The 26,022-nt window shown below is 62.8% G+C and overlaps 1 protein-coding gene and 1 long non-coding RNA gene across 3 annotated transcripts in view; one reads left to right on the top strand and one right to left on the bottom strand.

The window, feature by feature from the left end:
- Positions 1-4,013: 4,013 nt before the first annotated feature.
- The window catches only part of LPCAT1 (lysophosphatidylcholine acyltransferase 1), a 39,396-nt gene continuing 17,387 nt past the window's right edge, over positions 4,014-26,022 (top strand). Inside the window, exons 1-3 of one of the 2 annotated variants that reach the window (XM_047757741.1) lie at positions 4,014-4,211; positions 18,131-18,273; positions 24,362-24,576. In XM_047757741.1, coding sequence (XP_047613697.1) covers positions 4,077-4,211; positions 18,131-18,273; positions 24,362-24,576 — 493 coding nt within the window. In that variant the 5' untranslated portion in view covers positions 4,014-4,076. Of the gene's footprint in view, positions 4,212-11,162; positions 11,255-18,130; positions 18,274-24,361; positions 24,577-26,022 lie in introns of those variants that run through there. The other variant, XM_047758531.1, reaches the window with a different exon arrangement.
- LOC125115311 (uncharacterized) lies at positions 11,134-13,702 on the bottom strand. Its single transcript, XR_007132135.1, has 2 exons — positions 13,415-13,702; positions 11,134-11,858 (listed from the first exon to the last, which is right to left on the bottom strand). It is a non-coding gene; the product is annotated as an uncharacterized LOC125115311 (long non-coding RNA).

Genomic DNA, 26,022 nt, shown 5'->3' with positions numbered 1-26,022 from the left:
AAAAGGAGACCAAACAGGAGTTCCCATCGTGGCGCAGCAGAAAAGAATCTGACTAGTAAGCATGAGGTTGCAGGTTCCATCCCTGGCCTCACTCAGTGGGTTAAGGTTCTGGCATTGCTGTGAGCTGTGGTGACAGGTCACAGACTCGGCTTGGATCCCACGTTGCTGTGGCTGTGGTGTGGGCTGGCAGCTGCGGCTCTGATTCAACCCCTACCCTGGGAGCCTCCTTACGCCACAGGCGCAGCCCTAAAAAGAAAAAAAAAAAAAGACTAAATAATTGGAGATCAAGTTATGAGGGTGAAAAATAATGCTTCAAGTGGCAAAGTATCATATATTCTGTATGAATCACACTTTTTATTTTCTGATGATTTGACATCTCGGGGTCTTGCTGACCCTGGAGGGACCATAGCTTCGTGTAAACCAGCTAGTGCAGAGCCCACTCCAAGCCTCTCCTCCGTGTCCCATCACACAGGGCAGGTACCAGACAAGGAAGGACAGTTCCTCCACCCCAGCCCCCACTGGAATTCCACACACCAGGCCGGTCGGAGCCTGCTCGCCTCTTCCCTCCCGTGGATACCTTGAGGAAGGGGCTTGCTCACGTTTCTCCTGGTCCCCTGCCTCCCGGCCAGCCCTGGGGCTTCCCAAGCGCCCCCACGGCATGCACCGACTCCTGTCCCTCGGGGCCGTTGAGCACAGCTCTGCCTCCGTGACCCCTTCTCTGCACCCGGGGGTCAGCACAGCAAAGTAAGACAGGCCCCAGGTGCCCCATGGCACAGTCTCACCCACGTACTCTACACATCTCCTGAAATTCAAAGGAAGACGGCCAGCGGGAATTTTGAGTGACTGCTCAAGCAGATGCTCAACCCGATTCTGTAATTTGGATGGAAAAATTCAGTTCGAGGATTCATTAAGGCGATTCTTGAAAAGAAGCACCAACCAGGACCCATCCTGCTGGCCCTTCAGGCACTTTGTCCCAAGAGTGCAGAGGTTAGCAGAGTGTGACCGGCACAGGAGCGAGCATCCCCGGGGAATAAAGCAGCGCCCCCAAGACTCCTGCCCAGAGTGGGGCCACAAGTGGCGAGGCGGGCTGAGAAGGGGTGTGAGGCTAAGCGTCCCTGCGCGGAGAAGGAACACCGGCGATGGGTTAAAACCAGGAAAGGCAGAATGTCATAAATACGAAAAGAAAGAAAATGAAAGCATGTCTACTTCTCTCCTGGAAATAACTCTAGCACTAGAAAATGAACAAACCGACCAAGGCCGCCCATCCCGGGACAGGCAAGCACCCTGGGCTCAGCGCGCTGGAAGTGACTCCCTCTAGGTCCACCTTCTCCAAACAGCAGGACAAGAGCAGGGGCTGCAGAGACACAGCTGCGTCCTGAGAGCGCGGCCAAGGGGCCGGGTCAAGGGGCCACCGCCCAGGGGGTTCTTGGACACCCCAGGGCACCGGCCTTCATAGTTAAAGTAGTTTTTCCAAAACCAAGAAACGAAGACCCAAAGCCGACTGAAGTCTTTCTTTCTCCTTTACTGGAAGGAGCCGCTTAGACCCGCTTTTGCCCAAAACCAGCTTCCCCCAACCAAGCTTCCAGCTTCCTCTGGGGCTCCGGGAACAGGCCGATATGAAAATCGAAGCCTAAGTGTGAAGGACCAGTGTGGGCCTACAAGCTTCCCAGCCTGCACCGCCCTCTCCCCAATCCCCCCGCCTCCCCGCCACCCCCGCCCGGCACACTCAGCCCCTAAAGCTGAGTCTGCCCTACGCAGAGCTCCCCCCCAACAGGGACCCTCCTTTCCAGCCCCACTCTCTCCCACTCTCCCAGCCCCTCCCTCCCCTCCCATCAACTCTTTGGGACTAAGACGGGACCACGGGGGGGGGGGGGTGCGGTTAGGGCTGGCTTTTTGCTCTGAGGCCCCAGCCCTTCCCTGAGGGGACCATCTTGGGTCCTACCCCCCCCCATGCTCCTCCATCCTACAGCCTTCTCTCCAGATGGAAGCTCTTGGGGTCCCACACCCCATGCCCCCCAGCTCACCACAGCTAGTTCCTCTCCTAGCACTGAATGGCCACATCGGTTCCATCCTGGCCGGTGCTGCAAGGGACAACGCCACAAGCGCACCCCTGCCCTCCCGGCCCACTCCTCCACCTGCCTTCCACCCTCCCCACCACACAGGGCCCACCAGGGCTCTGCTGGCTGTGAAGGAGTGACTGTCCCGGCCCTGTCTTTCCTGTCGTCACACACCTCTGCACTGTCCCACCACCCCTCCCAGCAGCCGGAGCGATGGGCAACCAAACATCCAGGAGGCTGGCAGAGGCCGATGGCTTCAGAGTTAAGGGAAACAGAGCCGCCCGAGTCCACCTTCACCCTCGGGCTTCCGAGTTGTCACAGCACGGTGGACAGGCAGGCAACGCTCTAGTTGCCCCTTACAGATGTGACAGCCGAGACTCCGAGGAGAGGCCACGTGCCCGGGTCGAGCACAGGCTCCGAAGGGTTTGGACTCAGCCCTGCTCTTTCCCTTCCATGTGCCGACATCACGGGCAGGACGCTGGAGGTGACTTCGGCCCTTTTGGTCCCCAGCCCCCCCCGCAACTGCTTTCTCCACCGAAACCCGAAACCCGGAAGGGCCCTGGGCCTGGCGGTGCTTCACCTGCCAACCCCCAAGGGGGTAGCCCTGGCTGTCTTTCGGGAGGCTGACTCACTCCCTGACCTGCTGCCCAGGCAGAATGCAGAGGGCCCCAGGAGCCCAGAGCTTGGGAGATGGGCAGCCAGGCAGCCCCAGAGCAAAGCAGAAAGAGCTGGGGCTCCTTGTTCCAAGGTTTCAGGCATCCAGGCGGCCACACGGCCGGTGCATCTGAGTCCTTCCTCACCCACTGCCCACTCAGCCCTCCAGCCCAGCCTGTCCCGGCCACAAGGAGAGCTGAGTGGCTATCACCTTGTTCTCATACAAAAGGTCTGTGATGATATTTTTTTGGGCCCTGGCCATGGCACATGGACATTCCTGGGCCAGGGATCCAACCCATGCCATGGCAGTGATCTGAAGACAGTGCTGAGTCCTCAACTGCTAGGCCACCAGGGATTCCATGAATTTTTGAAATGTATAAATATTGAACAGGGAGCTATTTTGCCTTTGCTCCAGTCAACACTGTGCCACTGTGGGTCCCCCTTCACCCACAGGAGTAGCTGCATGAACTAGAGTCTTCAGGAAATGAGAAAGATCTGTTATCTTTCTCAACCACTGGCCCAGCCAAAGCCTGTGCCCACCCTCGGAAGGGACCCTGTGGTCTGAGTGGACCCCGAGCATCTGACATGAGGCCTGCCCTCGGGGGTTCCTGGTGCAGCCCACGGCCAGGACTGGCGGCATCAAGCAGCAGCGCAGGTGAGAAGGAAGCAAAGCCCGAGGCTGGGGCTGGGGCAGGACCAGCGGAACCTCTCGCGCGGCCTGGCCAGGCCCTGCTTGGCGGTGTCCCTCGGTTGGACAGCTGGGTCGGCCTCGCGCCAGGACCGCACGGGGGTTCCGCACCCACAGCCCCGGGCAGCGCGTGCCCGCCCCCTCCTCTGTCTCTGCATCGTGGCCCACTGCCCTCTCCCCGCCCGACCGCGCTCCCGCTTGGTGCCCTGAGCAGCGGAAGGGGAGAAAGTGGCGGACTGCACCGCGCTAGGGACCCGATCTCCCCTTCTCTGGGACCAGGCCCGGCCTCCGAGTCCCTGTAGTCCGGCCACCGCGGGATGCTCTCCGCCAGGGCCTCGGCGTCCCTCGGGACCGGCCCCCTACGGTCCCGGCGAGCTAAACCCGGCGCAGGGCGGGGAGCGCACGGCAGCGACCAGGCGACGGGGCTGCCTCTCCGGGCCGCAGGGGGCGGGGCGCGCACGCAAGCCCCGCCCCGCCGGCGCCCCCGCCCCGCCCCGCCCCGCCCACGTCATGCAGCCACCCCTCCCGCGCCTGCGCGGCCGCGCGCCCGGCCCGCTCCATCCGCCGCGCATCCTCTGCCGGCGCCCCGCGCCCCGCGCCCAGCTTTGCGCCCCGCTCCGCCCCCGGCTCCTCGCCCGGACCGACGCCCCGCTCCCCTCGTGGCGGGCGGCGCGGCCATGAGGCTGCGGGGACGCGATCCCCGCGCCGCCCCCGCCTCCAGCGCGGGGGCCGGCGACGCGCGGCGGCTGGCGCCCCCGGGGCGGAACCCTTTCGTGCACGAGCTGCGCCTCAGCGCCCTGCAGAAGGCCCAGGTGGGTGCCCGCCGAGTACCCGGCCCGCCCTGGGCCAGGGACCGCGCCGGGGGTCGCGGATGCGCGGCCGGGGGGCCCGGGAATGAGCCCCCCCGGCGCGGCGCAGCCTCGCTGCCCCCTGAGGCCCGCGACCGCCACACTTCCCTGCGCCGGCAGCCCGCATCCCCGCGGTCCTCGCGCCTTCACCCTGGTTCCCAACGCCCGTACCCCGATCGTGGCTCCCCAGCCCCTTTTCCTAGGTCCCCGCGCTCGGCGCCATCCCGGTTTCCCATCCTCCCTGGATCCCCGCACTCCTCCTCCCAGGCCTCTGCACCGCGACCTCGGACCCACAGCCTGGTCGGTCCTAGCCCGGCCGTCCCCTGGTCCGGGCGTCCACTCTCGCCGCGTGCAGGCCCCGCGCGATACCGGCGCGGCTCCCCCTGGGTGTGACTTTTTGTGACTTGATGCGCTTCGTGTGCGAGGACCTCGTTGATCACTAGCGGCAGCGGGGCGCGGACTGTCCGGGGTCTCCTGGAGGCTTCCTGCCTCTGAGTTTCGAAGCTATTTCTGGCGGGCTCCCAGGGGCTTAGTCCGAGGCCACAGTCGGTTGCTTACAACCTGATCCGGCCCGGGGACCAGAGCGCGCGGGCGGTCAGCTTCCAGCGCGTTTTACCTGGGGGATGGGCTGGTCCTGGCTGAGGGGTTGGACGCTGCAGAAAGCAGGGGAACCCACACTTTGCCCCCTCCCTTCAAGGCTCCTGACCAGCAGGGGATTCCTCTGCGACTGGGTAGGATCTCCCGGATGAGGCCCCAGCTCTGCTTGTGAGTTTGGTTTGCATTTCTGTAAGATGGCTCACATGATGGCCTTTCTTTGACTCCAGAACTATGTGAGATGCAAGACCAAGTTTCAGGTCTGCAGCGGTTGTGGGTTCAGCCAGCTGAGACAACTTTTTGAAGGGTGATTGACATTTTTTAAAATGTGTAAAGTCATTCATCTGAAATGATACTAAAGTGAAAAGTTTTTGAAGTCACTCTAAAGTTTTCATTTCCCCAGACACCGCCTTTTCTCCAAGTGCCACTTTAGTGGGCTTGACGCTGGTCATTGGTAGAGGAATCAGGCAGAGCCCTGGAGAGGGAAGAGATGAGAGAGAGGGCCACCCCTCCTGGTGACATGAAAGGGCAAGACTTCCGCGCCCCCCCCCCTCTCCCCGGGCTCCTGGGCCTTGTGCCTGCCCAGAGCAGACACCAGCCTCACCAGACGAGTGGTCCACCTCCCTCTGCCGCCCTCAGCGCTCACACGCACTCATCTCATGCCAGGAGCCCCTTGTGCAGGGCCTCGCGTCCAGCCTCGTCCCCTGGGCTCCTGCATGGGCCCCCTTCCAGGGCCTTCCTGCCACTGCTCTGCTCCCTGGAACCCTCGGGGGCTGCCCCTGGGATGGAGCCCTGACTCCTCCAGGCGGTTCCCAAGGCCCTGCAGCCCTGTCCCAGCTCCAGGCCCTCACCCTGGGCTCCAGCTGCCTCAGGGCTCTCTCTTCCTGCTCCTGTCGCCCCTCTCCCATCACCCCCCTCCTGTCACCCACTCTGGTCCCCCCCCCCCTTTCCTGGTCCCTCTGCCCCTCCCTCAGGTCTTGGGTGAACTATCACCTCCAGTAGGAAGCCCCCCACCCTGAAAGGCCTTCTCTGTGCCCCTGTCACATTTGCAGCCTCCCTTCTCTGGGTGTACAGGGACTGTGTGCACAGCCCGGGGTTGGGGGGGGGGGGCATCTACTGCGGAGACGAAGCTAGTTGTTTAGGGGATAAACCAGCCAAGGAGCAGAGGTCAGAGCTGCCTCCAGCTGCCCTCAGGCAGGGGTCACAGGGTGTGGATCGGGGGTTCAGAACAACACCTTGCTCGCCCCTCAGCATCTGGATACTTTCAGGCAAAGGGGAGGTGTCACCTCCCAGAAGGGGGGTGCTTCGTGTGCCCTCCGTTGCAGTCTTCCCAGCAGCAGAGTGAGCTCAGTGTGTTGGAACGGAGTGCTGCTGCTGCTCAGAGGCCTGCGCCCCTGTCAGAGGCCGGCCCCGCGCTCCCCTCCGAGGCGAGGTCTGCGGAGAAACATTCTGCTTTTGAGCAGCACTCCCCGCTTCGCCCTTGGTGATGAAGCGCGTGCGCGGGGCGAGCGGCCTGTCCCAGCAGAGAGCCCCCCTCTGCACACCCGCACACACGGCCACCGCCGCTGCCGGCCCCGCTGATCCGCTCCGTCTGAGTTGCACTAAGCCGGTGACGGCGCCTATATTTACCTGTTGGCATGTGCTGCGGGGCAGGGCCTGCCGCCGCCTGGGGATTAATGACCCGTGGGTCCATCTGTCATGTCACTGCGGATTTAGCGAGGGGCTTAAGCACCTCTTTGGACGTGAGCGCGCAGGTTAAGATCTGGAAACCGTGAAAACATGACACGGAGACCCGCAGAGAGTCCTGTGGTCGCTTCTCGCTTTCGGAGCCGCGCAGAAGTTTCTGCCCCGGGTCGTCGGGTACTTCCCTTCCCGTTGGAAGTGAGGGTGGGAGCGCCCCCCTGCAGCTGCGAGGCTTCCCCATTTCTGAGCCGAGGCGGCGGCTGTACTTCCTGGAAAGCAGCCTGCTCTTCCCGGCTCCCTGGAGCTGAGTCCCCTGCGAGGAGGCCGCGTGCCCCTCCCCCAGTCCCCGAGGATTACCTGGAAGGTGACTCCAGGGACAGAGCTGGGCGGCAGCCTGGGCTGCCTGGAGTGTAAGTACCCGAGGGTGGGCCGCGTTTCCTGAGTTCTTGTCCAAACGCCTGGGTTCCGATAGGAGAGTAGCAGCAGGCGCTCCGGGTCTCGGGCGGGGCCCCGGGTCAGGGTGGCTCTTTGCGGCGTGGCCTCGCACCTGGGTGCTCCATGCAGAAGACTCGGCCGCCAGCATCCAGCCCCTGCCGTGCCCCCTGCACTCTGCCCGGGGACGGGGTGTGGCGGGATGGGTGAGTAGGGGGCAGCCGGGGCTCCCAGCTTCTTGAGGGCCTGGCGATGGTAGCAACAGGGCCATAGGGTGGAGGCCTCCGGGAGGGCACGTGTCCTGTAGGAGGACATGGTGGCCCCCAGGGGCCTGGAGTCCCAGCCGCTTTCCAAGGACCCGAAGGTACCACTTCTGCTGGCGCATTTGTGGCCAGAGGCCCCGGGTGATCCGGTGTCCATGCGGCTGGTCTCAGCGCGGCCCTGGGAGGCAGGCGGGCCGGGTCCCTGTGTCCAGATGAGGAGGCCGAGGCCCAGGTCCTGGGTGGGCTCAGAGCAGATGTCCCCCCTGGCACTTTCTCTGACTCGCCAGGAGCCTGCTGAAATCCAGTTCGAATTTTCCGGAAGGGTGCACATGTGAACTAAACTGTGGTTCCTGTTGAGGAGTGAGAAGGGGTTCAAGGCTGCAAGACGGCTTTTGATTTCTCACGCTCCTTTGTCCTGAAATGGGGACACACACGGACACGCATCGTGTTCTCTCACACCTGCTGCAACTTCTGAGCACTGAGCGAAGCACCGTCTTGTTTCTCATTTTTTAAAATCCGGGTTTCGTCCCTGAAAGGGGGGCCTCCGGAGCCCCAGTGAAGGAGCCTCACCCTCCCGCCTGCCCTGCGGCCGCTGGGGACGGCGGCTCTCGTCACTGCAGGTTGTTCGGAGATGAGCCCAGAGAAGAGTGTGTGTTTGGAAATCACATGCCCACATGCGGTGGCAGGCCTGTCTCCCAAAGCCCGCGTCCCGGCTCAGCCGTCCTGCGGCGTCGGCAGCCTCAGCGCTGATCGGCACGTTCCTGGGTGTCTGGGCCCCGTCCAGCCTTGTGAGCTGGGCTGTGGTAGACGCCGCTGGAGGCCGTTCCTCACCTGCGTGGCGGCCGGCCTCTGGCCCTCCCGGTCCTGGCCCTGCCGCCCGGTGTCCCGGGCGGGGACGTGCCCCGGTGCTGGTCGCTCACAAAAGGCCCGTTCCCATCGCAGCGCCGCGCAGCCGAGGATTTCTTCCGAGAGGCTCTTTGCCGCTTTAGACCTTCGGAAGCAAGGCCTTTCCTGATTTTCACCTTTCACATCCCGGGACAGGGTCCTGGAGGGGGCCTCACACACCAGGGGCTGCGGTCGGCTCGTGGGGACCAGCTCTTGTCACCCTCTGGGGCCTGGCTGCCCGTTGCGTCCTCGGGGCCGAGACTGGGCAGGTGCACCGGCTGCGCCCGGCACTGAGCACCCACCCCGGGGGGTCTGATGCAGAGGTCCTCGCATCCCCAGCCCCTAGGCAGCAGGAGGTCTTTATCGCCACAGGGAGGTGCCATGGTCACTTTGTGCCTCGTGACCCTCATGGGGTCCCCCAGGGCCTCCAGCCAGATGCATCGTCCCCACCCTGGCTCCCTTTGGTCCGCTGGTCAGCATCCTGTGACCACCCGGTGGGGAGGGGTCTTTGGGGGACATGGGAGCCCCCGCCTCCCCCCCAGATGGTTGGGGCTGCCTCTGCCCCCAGTGCCCCCCACACCTGCCCTACCCCTGCCCTCCCGCCTCATCCCGGCCTCACCTGTGCCTCTCGTCTAAGGAACAGTCAGGCTGGTCACCCCCATGCATCCCCACTGTGCTCACCTGACTGGGGGCAGACTACCCCAGGCTCCTCTCCACGGACCACCACGGGGCCCAGTGCCAGGCTCGGCCTGCCCCGCAGAGGGACTAACGTGCCTGGCCCCGGGCTGTCTGTAGGGGGCAGGGCCCAGATGTTCTGAGGGCTGCCTGCAGCTGGAAGGGTTCTCCTGCCCTGGGACCCCCGGGACAGGCCAGGGCCCCTGGGGACTCCCACATGAGAGGGGCTAGGACCCTCTCCCCCCAGGCCCTGCTCTTTCCCGCAGGTATTCGCCAAACACTGGGAGCAGCGGGAAATGCTGCAGCTCTTAAACTTGGCGTCCCTTTATTCAAACCCTGCAGTCAGGCCTGGACATAAGGGGCTTCCTTCACAAGCCAGGGCGGGTCTGATTTCTGGGCTCCGAGCTGCGTGTGGGTCCCAGCCTCTCAGGCCCCGGTGGCGGGGGGCCTTGGTTGTTGGGGCTCTCACCGGATCCTCCAGCCCTGCCTTGGGGGCCACCCTGAGTCCCCTCTTCCTGTGTCACCTGTCCCCGCTGGCCACCCACCAGGCGTGGTAGGACAGGCTGGCTTCAGACGGTGAAATCGTGAGAAGAGGTACTGTTAGGAGCAGGGCACGGGGGCCCTGGGGCAGGACGCAGCCGGGGGCTCAGCCAGCAGGCGGTGCACGTTATCCCTGGTCCCGGCCAGGCAGGGCGCCCCCTGGCACCCTGTGACCCTGTGTGGTGGGCACGGAGGTCCCCCCACGGTTCTCACCCCCTTAGGACCTGCACCCCGTGCCGCCCGCCCCGCCTCACTCAGTGCCTGAGCTTCTGCATCATCTGTGAGACCCACGGCTTCCTGGGTCTGATTCTGCAAGTGGGGCTGGGTGTCTTGAAAGGTGCCTTCCCGCAGATGTGTAATTGCGGGGTGTCCCGGCCCCACGAGCAAGGCGCCCGCCGAAGCGGGTCAGGCGGCTCCGAGCGTCGGAGCTGGCACCTGCTTTTGGAGCTGAGCCTCGTCTAGCGGAATGTCCGGCCCAGAAAGCCTGCGCCCCCCCCTGCCAGTCTGTCCCTCCACTTCCCCTCTTCTGGGCACCTGCCGAGAGCCCGGCCGTGCTGGCGCTGAGCCCCCTAGGGTGACCGGGCAGCCACAGCAGGGCCTCGGCCTGTGTCTGGCTTTCTGTGAATTTCGCATCCAGAGGCTGCCGGATGACAACGGGACGGAGCTGTGGTCTCCAGCCGAGGGTCCTGAGCACCCAGAGGCAGGATATTTCAGGAAAGGGGAGGAAGGAGGGGTGCCAGGGAGAGGCAGGCTAGGCCCGGAGGCCAGCCCAGCCTGTGCCAGCAGTCACCCAGAAGCCGGGACGGGCACCAGCCGTGGTGCCCCCCCCGGGGCCCACCTGCCCCTCCTGCGTGTGGGCAGCTCTCCGCCTGCTCCCCCTCTGTCCTTGCTTAAACGCCCCCAGTGATGAGTCCAGACCTTTCTCAGGTGCCCTGGAGACCTGGAGTCTACGTGGCAGGTGGCGCCAGTGTTCCCGGGGTCCACTTCCTGGAGGCCTCGGGCTGCCCCCTGTGCTGACTGCTGACCCTGTGGTTGATTTCCTGCCTCCCTCGCCCGTGGACCGTGGGCCCCACTGCCCCAGGCTGCCCGCAGGATCCCGGCCCCGTGAGAGCGTCCGTGCTGCGTGCCACGGCCTGAGCTGGGAAGGCGCTCTGGCACAAAGGCTCCCACCTGCCACCCCTGAGCCATCAGACCCTGGCTGAGAGGAGACGGGGCCGGCGCCGCGGGGTTCCCTGCGGCCCGGGCTGTTGGGCGTTACGTTTGGGGTGGCCTTGGCACTGGCAGTTCTGCTCCAGCCAAGATGTTTGTCGCTTCCTCCCAAGACCACCCGTCACCTGTGGTGCATTGAAAATGGTGAGTCTTTTCATCTAAGAAATTCCCTCTGTGGGAGTTCCTGTCATGGCGCAGTGGAAACAATCCAACTAGGAACCCGAGGTTGCGAGTTCGATCCCTGGCCTCACTCAGTGGGTTAAGGATCCGGCGTTGCCGTGAGCTGTGGTGCAGGTTGCAGACGCAGCTCGGGTCACGCGTTGCTGTGGCTCTGGCGTAGGCTGGTGGCTACAGCTCCAATTAGACCCCTAGCCTGGGAACTTTCATATGCTGGGGATGCGGCCCTAAAAACCAAAAAAAAAAACCCAAAAAAAAAAAGACATTCCTACTGTAAATTCCGGGAATTACTGAAAAACACTCTTATTTTGCAGAAGCCTTCAGATTGGGCAATACACACCAAGATCTGAGTTGAAAGCTCTTGAATAGAGATGATAGGGGTGGTAGGAAGTTGGGCCTGCTTGAGGGTTTGAAGGAAAAAATAGCTCTTTAGAGAAGCTCTATTTAATTTTAGATTCGCGTGGGAGAGCCGGGAAGACGTGGCCGTGAGCATGGCTGTGGAAGGGGACTTTTCCCAAGTCGAGGCGCAGCCTCTCCTCGTAGACACAGGTGGGTGGGCGCCTGGGTGCCCCTGCGGAGGCCTGAGCTTGGGGAGACGCTCACGTTAGTAAGAGAAGGACAGATGGGGCCAGGGTGGGTTGGGCACAGGGCTTCCGTGGCCGGGCATGGCTGCCAGAGAAGCCCAGCGGCCCCGTTAACCTCAGCCCGAATCTGCCCCCGGGCCGTGGCGGTCCCTCCCTCCCTCCTGACCTTGGGCTCCTGACCGCAGGGCGTTTTGTCTGAGCATAAAGGGGAGCTTTTTCTTGAGAGCATCTGCGGGTGTGACCAGGTAAAGCTAATGGCGACAGCTCAGAACACCAGGTTTTTCTGTTTCACTTTTGCTTTCAGTATTTTAACTCTTCGGTTGAGTTGTGAGCATGACTTCTTATGTCCTGTTTGAATGCAGCGTGTGGTTTGGGCCGGAAGGCGTTTTGCGTTTACTAGAGGTGTCTTGCTGGTGGGGGGGGCGCAGAGGGACGCTTTCCAGGCGGCTTGGCTGGACCTGCACCTGCCGCATCTGCTCAGGAGCTGCCGATTCCTCTGACCAGCGGTGATCTCGGGGGGCCTGTGGCTTGGCTGCCAGCTGTGGGGCCCCTTCTAAGTTGTCCTGTCTCTAGAAAGAGAAAGTTAGCTCTCTTTTCTCTCGCCGCCTCCAGCACACTTTCCTGGAGGTTCTGTCCTGCATCCTGCCTGGGCAAGGCAGAGATGCAGCCCCAGCTACCCAGGGCATTGGGCATCTTCTCTGAATAGGGCTTCTCAAAAGCAGCTGCCTTTACATTTTTCATAAGTAACAGCAAAAAAACAATCGATCTCCTGGTTTAGTCTCAGGCTCCCTGGAGAGCTTTCTGCAGAATTTTGGAAAAGCACAGCCGGCCCCAGAAGCGGCTGCTCCCTCTGCCCCAGCTGGGCTTGTTCCCTCCCCACCCCCCAGCCTCCAGCTGGCCCGTCTGGGGACGGGCCCTCCGATGTTTGGCGAAGGGTGAGGTGGACACACCCGACTGTCTCCATGACCCCTTGCCCTCGGGGGTCAGCAAGCCCTTCTCCTGGCTGAGGTCACAGGGTTCCAGAGCCAGTCCGGGGATTTGTAGGACCTGCCCGGGGACATGCGGGCCTCGTGGAGGCCAGTGTGTCCAGCAGAGTCTGATGGCGGGACCCGGGGCAGAGGGTGAGCCTCCAGCTACACGGGACTCTGAGCCCTGAGGGCCAGGTCTGGCTGCCGCATGGAGCGCGCGGGGTGGGGGGGGGGGGGTTGCTATGCTGCCCCGAGGTGGGGTTGGGCACTCTGGGTTGGTTTTGGAGGTGAGGCCATAGGACTTGGTAAGAAAGGCGGGGTGGGGCCCAAAGACATGGTAAGAAAGGCGGCAGATTTGGCTCCCAGGTGTGTGCCTGGGAGCCGGCAGGCGGCTCAGCCTGGCCACGCGGCCCGTTGATGCCTCTGGGCAGCTGGGCCGTCAGTGGCCTGGGGGTGGGGGGGACACTGTCCCATCAGGCCCACATCCGAGGGCAGGAGGGTGCTCTCTCAGGAGGGGTGGGGTCCGGCCTGGGCTCCCCTGCCACTGGTTCACGTCCCAGCTGCTCCTCAAACCCTGTTGTGCTCTGACCAGTGGCTGACCTTGAGAAGCCGCCCCACCCCCCTGGCGGGCCTCAGTGTCCCGCCTGCCCGAGCCCGAGCATGGGCCGGGGTGGGGGGGGTCCTCTCTGAGGGTGGCCCCCACACCGCTGCCCACTGAGATCGTCTCTGAGCCCCTTGGCGGCCTGTGGGCAGGGCAGGTGGTGGGCCCTGCCAGCCTGCACCCCCGGCCAGCCTGCATGTGACGCCTGTGCCGTTGGGAGGGTGAACTGACTTGAGGGGGGATCTGTTCTCTGGAACCGCTTCCTTCCGAGAGGCCCCCCCTCCGTGCGTGGTGCGCGGCTCGCCTGGCTCCCTCCGCCTGCTCTGGGTTTCAGGCTGGGCACCCTGCAGGGTCTCCCAGCCTCCGACCAGACTGGTCAGCCCAGCGCCTGTGTCCTGAGGGTCTGGGGAGACCTGACGGTCAGGCTGCCTTTTGTGCTTCAGGCCTTGGATCTGAGTGGCCTCGATGCCGGCTCAGGGCGCCCCGGGCCCCGTGAGCCCAGGCGGCCCCTGCCCCAGCCCCGCACCGTGAGGGTAGGTCCCGTCTGTGTGCTCACCTGGTCTGCTGTCCTTGGGAAACTCTTCCTTCAAGGTCGTGAAGTCCCCCAGCGGCTTGGAGATGCGACTCCTGTTTTGTTTTTTATCTTTTTACCGACTGTCACCTTGGGATGTGTTTGCTGTGCCCTGTGTAACCGCAGCTTCTCCCTCTGCCCGGCCCCTGGTGTCTGTCACACAGGTGACCTTCAGCGCACCTGTCCCCTGGTGGCGCCCAGCTCTGCTGCCACCAGCAACACTGCACCCAGGTGAGCAGCTCCCTGGGGAAGCTGGCTGGGCCTGCCAGCTGGCCAGGTGCCCACACGGGGCCCCCACTGAGTTCTCACCCGCAGTGCAGGGGCCACAGAGATGTCTTCACTGCCCGGGGACCACTGCCGAGCGGAGTTGTCCCCGGAACCTCAGGAGCGCGTGGACTCCGCCAGGACAGCCCCTCGTGGCCATGGTACTGGGTTTGGACCCCGGTTGTTTCTCGGTTCATCCCTCTCCCCCCCGGCCGAGGATGGTTTGTGTGACCGCGGGGGACTGAGTGCCCAGAGTGTGGGGGCAGAGTCTCTTGTGACTTCTATCAGCTCGATTTTCAGGAACTCTCTGAGGAGAGAGGTCACAGCCGAGGACGTGGCTCGGGGCGGGTTTCTGTGTCCAGCAGGCACGCGTGGTCCCCGCCTTTCCTCTAGTGGCAGGACGGAGCGGGTTCCCTCTGACGGCGTCGGTCCCAGGAACGGTGGCTTGTAGCTCTGGGGAATCACCTCTGTGGCTAGCAGGTCCCTGGCACCCAGGCAGCGCCATGCCGGGCCCGGCGCCCGGGGCGAGGGCCTGGGTCACTCCAGAGATCTTGTCTCGTAAGCGGCGCATTGGCAGTGGTGGAACACAGGCACTTGGACCAGCTTGCACGTGGGCGATGCCAACAGCCTTGATGGCCTTGGCAGAGAGGAGTGACTGCCGGGGAGAGGGCGGAGCTGTGGGACCGCAGATGCTCAGCGCGTCCACGGCCCGCGGACTCAGTGGATTCCCTGGGAACTGGAAAATGGTCTGCGTCCCCAACCAGCGTGGTCCCCTCCACAGCGCTCATCAAGGGATGGTTCAAACACACAGCAGATGTTTTCGCTCAGGGGCTGTGACAAAGCCCCGCCTCCAGGGCGGCTCACACACAGGAATTTACCTCCCGGTTGTCCAGGCGGGAAGCGGGAGCCGCATCAGCCCGGCTGCTTCCTCCGGGGGCCTCTCTCCCGGGCGTGTGGCCAGCGACGTCCCTGTGCCCCAGGGGGTCTCTTCTGGCAAGGACACCAGGATGCGGAATGAGGGCCCCCCTCGGCCTCTGCACCTTCATCGCCTCTGTAAACACCTGACGGTCGGTCAGGTTTTGAGGGGCCGGGGTTAGGGCTCCAAGGCAGGAATGCTGGGGGCACAGTCCAGCCCCCAGTACCAACGCAGAGAAACTGTAGTGAGTGCCCCCCCGTCACCCCCGCAGTGATGTGGAGCAGAGCCATTGTTTCACCCCTGAGGGCCCCACGTGCGTCTCAGTGAGGGCTCCCGGCAGCCACCGCGGGTGTCAGGGACCAGCCCGCCACGTGGCATCCGGACGCGGGGCGGGGGGTGGGGTGGGGGGAGGTCGGCGAGCAGGTGTCCCAGCCGGCTCTCTGCGGCACCCTCCCGAGCCCGCGTCCCCTCACGTGCTCTGATCCAGGGTCCCCTTCGGCTCTTTGTGCTGGGTTTTCTCTCCGTGTACTGGGGTGTCTGTATTTCCTGCTCTGCCTTTTGCCGGTTGTTCCTGGTCGGCCGTGTTTTCCCGTTGCTGGCAGCTTGATCTAGAGCTGGAGAGGCTCCCTTGCTGTTGGGCTGTCGAGTGGCCGCTGCAGGCTGGCTCGCCTGCTGCTCTGCACCCGGGCAGGACCCCCGTCACGCGGCTGAGCCTGGAGCCTGGGTTCTCTCTGGGCACGTCTGCCTTGGCCACCTGAGGGACAGTCCCACAGGACTGGGTGAAGCCACTGCTCAGCCAGTGTCACAGCCAGAGTTTTGTTTCATAGGCTCGTCCACAGGCAGCACTGTGGTTGGGGTGTGTGTGTGAGCCTGTGGGCGTGCACCACAGTGGGAACTCCTAATCCCCTTGGCACAGGGACAGAGAGGCGGGCTCTGCAGGGGGCACCCTCTTCTCCCTCTGCAACAAAATGACAAAATAGTCACAAGGATGGGAAAGGGTATAGTTTTTAATCTAAAGTTTATTTTATTTATTTCTTTGTTTTTTTGGAGCCGTATGGAGGTCTCCAGGCTAGGGGTCAGATCAGAGCTGCAACTACCAGCCTACACCGCAGCCACAGCAACACTGGATCCAAGCTGTGTCCGCAGCCTACACCACAGCTCACGGCAATACCGGATGCTTAACTCACAGAGCGAGGCCAGGGATCAAACCTGCGTCCTCATGGATGCTAGTCAGATTCATTACCGCTGAGCCACCCCGGGAACTCCTAACCTGAGGTTTAAAGCGAAGGAAAGGCTGACACGCTAACCTTGTGGAATTGAATGAAAGTACTCGGAGAAGACTGGGTTCTCAGTGTGAATTTTGGGAAATACAGTGTTTCTGAAAAGAACGGTCCAGGCTCTTCCTGCAAGAAGTTAGAAAGAACTTGGCGTAGACTAGAGGGCCTCTCCTAGGAGCCGAAAGTGACGCGACCCACGGCCGCAGCAGAGGCCAGGGGCACAGGCGGACGTGGTTCAGCAGACGCCTGGCTCGGGAGGCCCTCTGTGCGTGGACAGTAGTGACAGCGACACCGTAGGGCAGGGCGGGGGTGTGACTTCCCGGGAGCAGCTTCACCTGATTGTCCTGCAAACACACAGTGGGCGGAGGAGGGGACGCCTCCTGTGGACGCCACGAATTTCCCTGCCTGACAGAAACACAGATGCCAGCCCAAGAAGGATAGGAAATCCAGAGAATCAGTGGAAAAGCATTGGCACGGCCGTCGGAATCTCCGAGGTGTGCTACGTCTGCATGGCGACCGCGGGTGGCGGCGCCAGGGGCAGAGGCCGGCCTGCCTTCCGGACGCAGACACGTGTTCGCAGACAAACCCACGAGTCCTGGAAAGAGACATCGTGCTGGGGGCTTCCCAGCCCTGGGACGAGGTTGTGACACCAGGAGAGCCGTGCCTGCCTGCAGTGCATCCGTGGGCAGGACGACAGCTCCTGAGTATCCCGCAGGATGCAGGGAGGGTGTAGGGTGACCTTCAGCCCCATCGTGTTGACCCCAAAGAACACCCTGACAAAACCAGGGGTGGGAGGCATGTTCCCTGACCACCTGGAGGGGACCCCGCCCTGTTTAGCAGGAAGCGTCGCCACAGCGGATCTGGTGTCGCTGCTCTCCTCCTCCTTGTGCTGAAACCCAGCCCTGAAAGGAGGGGAAGGGAGAGGCCGTGAAAACCACCGTGGTCACCGTGCCGGGGCACAGAGCACGCGGGGTTTCCTCGACGTGATGGCCGCGGAAGGCCTCCCCGCACTTATGTGCCCAGCACGTGCTGAGCCGATGGCGTTTCCAGTTTGTTGGGTTACACAACCTGCCTGTTGAGGTAACCCTGTTCCCTTGTGGTTTTAAACATGGTTGCTAGAAAAGGTGGAACTGCCCACGTGGCCCCGAGTGTTCCTGTCGGGTGCTGCTGGCCTCGATGGGGAATCTCGGAGCACCCAAGAGTCTGCAGGTGGCAGAGGCGGGGTGGGGGGTGGGGGGCAGCTTGGCCTTGGCACTGAGGACCTGGAGCTCTTGTTGTCTTTTCTGTCTTCCTGTGCGCCAAACCTACGTAATTCTTCTTTTTTTCTTTGCAGGGCCTCACCCGCAACATACGGAAAGTCCCAGGCTAGGGGTCGAATCGGAGCAGCAGCTACTGGCCTACACCACAGCCACAGCCACACCAGATCCGAGCCGCATCTGTGACCTATACCAAAGCTCCCAGCAACGCCAGATCCTTAACCTGCTGAGTGAAGCCAGGGATCGAACCCACATCCTCATGGATGCTAGTCAGGCTCTTAACCTACTGAGCCACAACGGGAACTCCCAAACCTACATATTTCTCATGGGTTTTCTTGCAGAGCTTCAAGCTCCTCCTCTGCTGGTCGTAAGGCTCTGAGTCTTGCCATCCCTCCGCCGCCCATCTTCTCACTGCCCCCAAGATCAAGTTCATCACAAAGCGCCATTCCTGAGCCTCCCTCATGGCACACCTGCCTGTCGCTTTGTGCCCAGAAGTTCTGGCCCCTTATGCACAGCTGCCCGTCCACCCGGCCACTCTGCTGAACCCGTCTTTGCAGCCACCACCCCCCCCATCTCCGCAGGGCCCCCCTCCCCATGGAGCCCAAGCCCGCCTTCCCCGCGTCCTCCCCGCCCTCCCTGCTGGGCTCTGTCCTGGGACTGGAAAGTCCCCGAATCCCCACCCCCGTCGTCGTTGTGGTGCAGACCCAGTCCTGCCAGCTCTGTGCCCACCGCCTCACTGCTTCCCGGACTGCAGACTGCAGCCCTGAGCCTAGAAAGCATCGGGGGCGGGGGGGGGGGAACTTCCAGGGCTGCTGAGAGGAGCAGGGCCTGGAGAGGGGGCTCGGGGGCTCGACCGCCGGGAGAGAGCCCCCCATCCCAGGCCGTCCCCCAGGGTGTCTGGAGAGGGAGGAGAAGGGGGGGCCGCCGTGCCCAGGAGCCCAGAGGCCGGGACCTCCGGGTGACCCGCCCTGTCGCCCTGTCTCCCCAGGTCGCCGTCATGACGCTCACGCTCTTCCCCGCCCGGCTGCTGTTCGCCGCCTTCATGATGCTGCTCGCCTGGCCCTTGGCGCTCGTGGCTTCGCTGGGATCCGCCGAGAGGGAACCGGAGCAGCCCCTGGCCTTGTGGCGGAAGTAAGTCACTTGTCTGCGGGCTCTGAGGGGGGCGGGGGTCCTCAGGCCCATTTCTCCGTGGACCTGTCCTCCTTCCTGCCCCGGGCACAGGGCCGCCCCTCCTGCTGCACCTGCCACCGTCCTGCTTCCAGGGCTCTGCCAGCTCTTGGCCGTGGCCTGAGCACGGAGGTGCCCTCGCTGCCCTGTGCCCAGCGCTGGTCTCTGCAGGGTGCGCGCCCCCTCCCAGCTCAGAGCCGAAACATGCTGAGGCTTTTACACAGCGAACGTGGCATGTATCTTGACTCGAGGTCCAGCGGGACCTCAAAAAAGGAATAAATCGCAGCTTTTTCTTGTTTATCTAAATAGCTAGATTAGGTGGGGTTTTTTGTCCTTTTTGAGGGCCACACTCACGGCCTGTGGAGGTTCCCAGGCTAGGGGTTGAATCAGCTACAGCCGCTGGCCTGCACCACAGCCACAGCAACTCAGGATCCGAGCCGCATCTGCAACCTACACCACAGCTCACGGCAACGCCGGATCCTCAACCCACTGAGCAAGGCCAGGGATCGAACCCGCAGCCTCATGGTTCCTAGTTGGGTTCGTTTCTGTTACTAACAGCACTTGGTCTGAGCTAAAGAACTAACTTAGGCGCTCCCTTGGTGGCCGATTTAGGACAGAAGCCTCACTAGTGTGGTGAGGGGTCGGCCAGGCCCACGGCCAAAGCTGTGTTTGCAGCTGAGGTGTCACTGGCTGCAGCCCTGTTCACACGGCTGCCTCCCAGGCCGCTCCTGTGCAGAGGCCACAGGCCAGGAGCCTGAACCCCTGCTCCCCAGCCCTTCGAGGGCTCCTCCTCCTGTCCCCCTGTCTGAGCCGCCGGATGTTGATGCCCTGAGATGCTGCAGCAGCAGGCATCTGTCGCGGTCCCAACAGCGGGTACATGCAGGGCAGGGACGGCTGGTTAAGGTTCAGCAACCGAGGCGCAGCCGGGCCTGGGGACCCGCCACCCCTCCTCACGTCCCCCCACGTCCTCAGACTGTCCCCAGTTCCGGAACCACGGTCTCTCCTCCTGGAAGCCTGGAGGCGTCCCCGTGCCCCAGCACAGAGCCTGGCCCGCGGGCAGGAAAGCCTCTCCCTGGTGAATGAGTGAGTGGGTCAGAGAGGGAGAGAACGGGCGAGGACGGGCCAGAGGCCTGGACCTACTGCTCCCAGGAATTAAGCTTTGCCTTGAGCGTCTTTTTTGTTTTAACGGGAAATAGGAATGCGCTGTCAAGTAGAGTCAAGCAGAATAAATCCAGACCAACGGGAGTCACAAGTTGGGTTTCTCCAGGTTGAGAACCCGTAGCTACAAAGCAAAGATGTTGTGGTTTGACAGGTTACAAGGGATTGGACGAGCGGGTCTTTGCTCCCGGCTCCTCTGCTCCCCCTCCGCCGCCCCCCCCCCCCGCCGCCACAGCAGGTGACCCGGGCCTCTTCCCGCTGCTCCCGTGCGGACTCCCTGGGGCTTTTCTTGTCTGGGACGACGAACTGTTCTCGTCTGCGGATAAATGGGCCTCAGCAAACTTGATTCCCACAGACGCCCCGTGTGTGTGCACGTGTGTGATGCACACGCGTGACGTGCCCCACGCGGGGAGACGCGGGGTCAGGTTTCCCGGGAGCTCTGGGTGTTCATGTCCACAGGGATCGGGCCTCATTCGGAGTGTGTGTGTGCATGTGTCTCGGTGTCTGTGTCTGCGGGCGTGTGCGTGTGCACGCGTGTACGTGTCGGGCACCGCCGAGGTCTCCGCGTGGCACTATTGATGGCCAGCTCGGTGCCCAGCCTTGGGCTCCGGGGACACCAGAGCAAACCTGACGCTGGGCTCCTCCAAGCGGTGACAGGAGCCGCTGGCTGGGACTCAGGCTCAGCAGGAAGCAGGTTTGCAGCAGCAGGACTCAGCGCTTTGGGCACTCGTGCCGCGGGCTCGCCGTGTCGCCAGCTCCGGAGGTGACGTGTCTCGCGCTGCACACAGCTCTGTGGTTCTGAGTAGATTCCTGCTTGATTGGGGAGGATTTTCTGCTGAATGTAGTGAGTGTCATTCAAACTTGCTAAAATAAAATCACAGGCTCTCAGTGGAAGGAAGAATGACTCAGTTTCACAAAAGACATTTCATGTTTCAAAACACAGAGTGTTGAAAAACCACAGACTCTTCTTAGAGAGCCCGATCAGCAGGCCGACTCCAGAGCCAGGCAGGTGGGAGACACTGCCTCTGGGCCGCCTCATGGTTTAGGAGGGTCAGCTGGCTGCCTAAATTCTCCCCATTGAGAGGCTGGAGGCGGCAGAGCAGGTTCAGCAGCCACAGCCTCCGTGAGCATGTGCCTGGCTGCAGGTGCCACAACCTCGAAGGCCAGCCCCCCCCCCGCCGCCCCCGTAAAGACACTGTCCAGTGGGATCAGAACCCACCCTGGGACCTCCAGCGGACCCTCCACAAGCCGATGGCTGTCCTCCAGCCTGAGCCCCAGAACTCAGCTGTCCAGGCGAGCTCAGGCTCAGCACCCCCATACCGGCCTCCGGGCTCCCCGCTGTTCCAGCCCCAGCCCTGCCCAGGGCGGCTGTGCCCTCCTTCCAGGTTCCACCTGGGCCCCTGGCCCCTCTCACTCCCCATCCATACCTGCCCTCAGAAGGCACTAGTCCCCCCGCCAACATCGCGGACCCGGGGCCCCAGGACAGCCTGTCACCTGCTCCCCTGCTCCATGGCCAGCCGGCAGCCGGGGGTCCTCACGGGGATCAGAGCAGGGCCTTCCCGATGCCACCGCCACCTCCCTCCGCCCTCTCCAGCCCCGGGCGTGCCCCCTCCCCCCCACCCCGGACCTTTGCAGGCCGCCCCTCCCTGCGCACGCCCGCTGCTGCTGCTCCTCCTCCGACCCGACCCTCCTTTGCTCTCCTTCCTGCTTTTCTGTTTCACAGCCGACACGTCTCTCTAGCTTTCTCCATTAACTCACTGATTTTTCTCTTTCGGCCTCTCCCGGGGCATGTGGAAGTCCCCAGGCCAGGGATCAAATCCGAGCCATAGCTGTGGCAGCGCTGGATCCTTGACGCACTTGCCACAGCTGGAACTCCCATCATGCTAATTTTTTAAAATGCTTGTTCCCCTGCTAGCGGGCAAGCCCCAGGAGGGCAGGGCTCTCTGCCGGCTTCTCTGGTTACCCTCTGCCAATGCCGAGCTGGCAGCGGGCACTGGGTGCACTGGGTGGACGGTAGAGTTTGCTTCTGCTCCTTTCCTTCTCTGGAGTCGAGGTGCACTGGGCACAGCAGGGCGGGCGGCGGAGGGCAGGCCTGCAGCCCCTCTTCCCGAGGCTCCGTGACCCTGTGGAGGGAGCTGCGAGCTCCGGGCCTGTCGTCTGCGCACGCCACCGTCTCTCCGAGTCCCCAGCACATGCTCCTGCTTTGTGTCTGAACTCTGCTGCTTTTTTTTCCATGTTACAGAATTTCAGATTTAATTGGCCTGTCAGCCAACGCATGATGAGCCCTGAGCCGTAGCCTCAAAATTCCCTGCCCCCGGGATCACGTGGCCGCCACCTGGGACTTGGCCTCCCTTGAGGGTCCCGGGGCTGGACCCCCGCGTGGCCGGGTCTGGGCTGCCATCCTCTGCTGCCCTCTGGGGCCCGACCTGCATTTTCCGGGTCTGTTTTCTTTTTCTTTGTGTTTTTTGTGGTTTTGTCCAGGATTTTCTGGAGCGTCAGGTTCTCCTCTCGGGAAGAAGACGTGCAGAAGGAACTCAAACACACTTTGTGTCGGAAAATGCCTTGTTCCCCCGTGTTGGTGGGCAGTTGGGTCTAGAATTGTGGGTTCCGGATCACACGTCCTCAGAGCCTGGCGGGTGCTGTTCTCTGGGCCGCGGCACCAGCCATGTTCACCCTGGAGGCCCGTTGGCTCCTCTCTGGGACATTTTAGAATCTTCTCTGTCTTTGGAGATTTGTCAGATTCTCAGGACATTCTACGAGTCTTTTTTCAAAAATGCATTCTTTCAATTCAGCACTTCGACGTGGTGCTGAAGGTCTGTCTGGGTCTTCCTTCGACTCTGAGAAGCTGTCGTCCTCACCGCTGATAGTTCTGTCTTTCCCCCTGCTTGTTCTGGAAGGTTCCCCCCTCCCCGTTTCCAGCCTTTCTAGGGCACTGGCTTTTCTGCGTGACGTTCCGTTTCCGAGACAGTTTTCTTGGCCTCGGACCCTGGCAGAGCGCCCCACTGTCCCGTGCTGTGCGATCCGACGCGGGTGGGTGTCAACTCGGCTCTTCTGATGCCGGCTCTGGGGTCCCCTCTGCTTCTCCGTCGCCCAGCTGCTTCACCCACCGCCCGCGTCGGAGGTGTGCACCTGCGTGGCCCCTGGGGGTGCGCGCCCTGCCCTCGTGCTCACAGATCTGCCTCCCGAGCCCCCCACCCCCGAAAAAGCCCTGGTGCCTCCCGTGCCTCCGGTACTCTCACCGCGGGGAGGGCGGCGCTGGGCAGGAAGCGAGGCCGGCACCCCCCCCCCGCCCGAGCAAGGGTGCCCCCCGCCAGGGCAGTTTGGGGTGGTGGAATTCCTCTGAGACCTTCGAGAATTGTCAGATTTGGGTTCTCCGTCCCAGCCCGGGGCTGTCGCTTACACCGCGACCTTTTGGCCGGAGGGTGGTGGCGGGATTTGCCCCTCCCGCCAGCTCTCCTGCTCCCGCCTGCACACCTGCCACCTCTCCGGGGCATCACCGCTCCCACTGCAGCCTCCCCGCAGCCTGAATTTTTTCTCCTTGTGCATCAGTGGACATTTTTGTAAATGATTTTACTGGGGAAAAATAAGCTGCCTGCAGAGAAGTGTGTTTAAAGTGAGCAGGAGAACAGGTGCAGTCTGTGCCCGTGCCGTCGCCCAGCCCAGGCGAGGCCAGTGTGGCCTCAGCCTCCTGCACAGCCAGATGAGGTGGTGTGAGGGTGGCCCCAGGGGCTCTGCCGTCCAGAGACCAGCGCAGATCCGTGGGCCTCATCCTCAAAACTCCCCCGCGGGTTCCTAAGCCCCTCGGGAAGTCGGTCCAGTGACGGCTTAGGCTCCTGCTCCCCTGCAGTGAACTTCACACGGGCGGGTCACCCACGCAGCACAGCTGTCCAGCAAGACGGGGCTCCTCCTGAAGGTGGCCCATCTCCCGTGGACTCTGGCCCGTGGTCTGTGGTTCCTTGCCCACTGGGCATCGCTCACCGTGGTTTCAAGGGACGGGAACATCGATCTGGTTTGTAGGCATCAGAGGGTCCGCGAAAGGGCATGTGTCCGTTGACGTGCTTAAATTCTCGTGCTGAAAAAAATAAATAGGAAACAAATTCATTTACTTCGGTCTGATTTTTACTTTGTTTTCCAAATGTATTGTCCATCTAATTTCATCCGGAGCAGTTCCCCCTGTGGCACAGGGGGATTGCTGGCCTCTGTGGAGCGCTGGGTCACAGGCTCAAGCCCCAGCCCGGCACAGTGGGTTAAGGATCCGGCATTGCCACAGCTGTGGTGTAGGTCGCAGCTGCGGCTCGGATCTGATCCCTGGCCCAGGAACTTGCATATGCCACAGGGCGGCCAGAGAAGAAAAAAGAAACAATGATGCCAGCCAGAGAAGGTTTGCTTCTAGACCGTCTGCAGCCCGAGGCCGCTTGTAGGGTGTGGGGTTGGGGGCCGCGCTCAGCTCGGGCTGAGGGTGTGCGTTTTGGGTGTTACCGATTTTTTTCATTGGAAGCTTCTGTCCGCAGGATGCTGACAGGTCACTTGGTGTGTCTGTGTCTCCCACTTGGCCCCTGGGCCTTGTTCTTTACCCTCGGGGGGGCGTGCTGTCCCCTGCAGCCAGTAACGTGGCAGAGGCGGCTTCTGTTTTATTGGACGACGGCGTGACGCTGCCCTCCTGCCGCACAGTTTCAACAGTCGGAGGAAAGAACGCCCAGCCCCTGGCCCATCCCTCCTTGTTTCACTGATAGCGGTGGCAGGGCTGGTTGGCCTGGGCTGTGCCCTAGGGGACCGGGCGGGTGCCCACCCTGAGCCCCGGCCTCGGCATCCCGGGGGCCGTGTTGCCCGTGATGGGGCTGGGGTGGCTGTGTGTCCTCCGGGCCCCAGTCTGACGGCCGCACTTCTGTCGCAGGGTCGTGGACTTGCTGCTCAAGGCCATCATGCGTGCCATGTGGTTCGCCGGCGGCTTCCACCGAGTGGCCGTGAAGGGGCGGCAGGCCCTGCCCGCTGAGGCCACCATCCTCACGCTGGCGCCGCACTCCTCCTACTTCGACGCCATCCCTGTCACCATGACGATGTCCTCCATCGTGATGAAGGCGGAGAGCAGAGACATCCCGATATGGGGAAGTGAGTGCCCCCCCATCCTGCTGGGAGTGAGTGCCCCCCCACCCTGAGAGTGAGTGCCCCCCCCACCCTAAGAGTGAGTGCCCCCCCACCCTGAGAGTGAGTGCCCCCCCACCCTAAGGGTGAGTGCCCCCCCACCCTGAGAGTGAGTGCCCCCCCATCCTGCTGGGAGTGAGTGCCCCCCCCATCCTGAGAGTAAGTGCCCCCCCATCCTGCTGGGAGTGAGTGCCCCCCCCACCCTAAGAGTGAGTGCCCCTCCATCCCGCTGGGAGTGAAACCCCCACTGTTGGTGCAGGTCACTGTGGCCGCACAGCCCGTGTCCACACCGGTCACGGGCACCCGCATGAAGCAGACACATGGCCTTGCGTCCCTGCTTCTTTGTGATGTCTTGTGTGATGCTTTTGGGGGTTGTATTTTTTATAAGCACCCGAGTGCCCTCAACCAGAAGGTGTGGAAGTGCTTTTTCAAATCCTCGCAACAGTGCACTGCTTGGTCCATCACACAGAGGTTCTGGAAGTTGGGAAGGGCTCCTACCTGTCCCGGTACCTTAGTTACTGTGCCATAAACCCGGTGTCTGTGTGTCCCGGGGCCACGTGTCAGATCACCAACGCCGGGGGCGTGAAACCACAGGAAATCACCCTCTCACCGCACAGGGCCCACCACCGGGGCGTCCCAGGGCCACCCTCCCTCTGGGGGCGCCCGGGGAGGGTGCTGCCTGCCTCCTCCGGCTGCCGCGGCCCCAGGGGGTCCCGGGCTCCTGGCCGCGTCTTCTCCGTCTCTGCCTCCATCCTCGTGTGGCTTCCTCCACGCGTGTCCATCTCTCCTCTGTGCGTCTTTTGCAAGGACACCTGTCCTTGGATGCATGTCTGTCTCTTTGCTGTGTCTTGTAAGGACACGTGTCACTGGACAGTTCAGGGCGAGCTCGTCTTCTAAATCCTTAAGTGAATCCATCTGGAAAGACCCTGTATTTCAAATAAGGTCCTGGCTTAGGATGTGGACACACCTGGGAGCCAGCAGGGCCCCCTGCGCCTTTGCTGTGGGGTCGGTAAGAGTCCTGGGCCCGCTCACTCTGCAGGTGAAAATGCCGTCCAGGGCCCAGCGGCCGGCCCTGGTGGGCGCCCTTCAGCCGGCCGTGGTGGGCGCCCTTTGGGCCCTGCCGTGCCGCCCACCCCAGCCTCTCCACCTCCCAAAGCAGAGGTGTGTTGGAACACGCTGGGCAGAGGCGGACGTGCTCCCTGCTGTCCGCGAGCCTGGGCCGCGAGCCTGGCCCTAACCCTAACCCTAACCCTAACCCTAACCCTAACCCTGCTGTGGAACCCTGACCCGAGGACGGAGCCCCCCGGTGAGCCCAGCCCTCCCCTGTGGTCCCTCGTGTCCATAAATCGTGATCCTTTGGGTCCTTGGAAAGCCCCGGCTTTGAGAGGAGACGAATGTTGAAAATATTCAGGG

Source organism: Phacochoerus africanus, chromosome 1 (assembly GCF_016906955.1).
Source record: "Phacochoerus africanus isolate WHEZ1 chromosome 1, ROS_Pafr_v1, whole genome shotgun sequence".
Lineage (NCBI taxonomy): Eukaryota > Metazoa > Chordata > Mammalia > Artiodactyla > Suidae > Phacochoerus > Phacochoerus africanus.
This window is presented reverse-complemented; position numbering and strand designations above follow the sequence as displayed.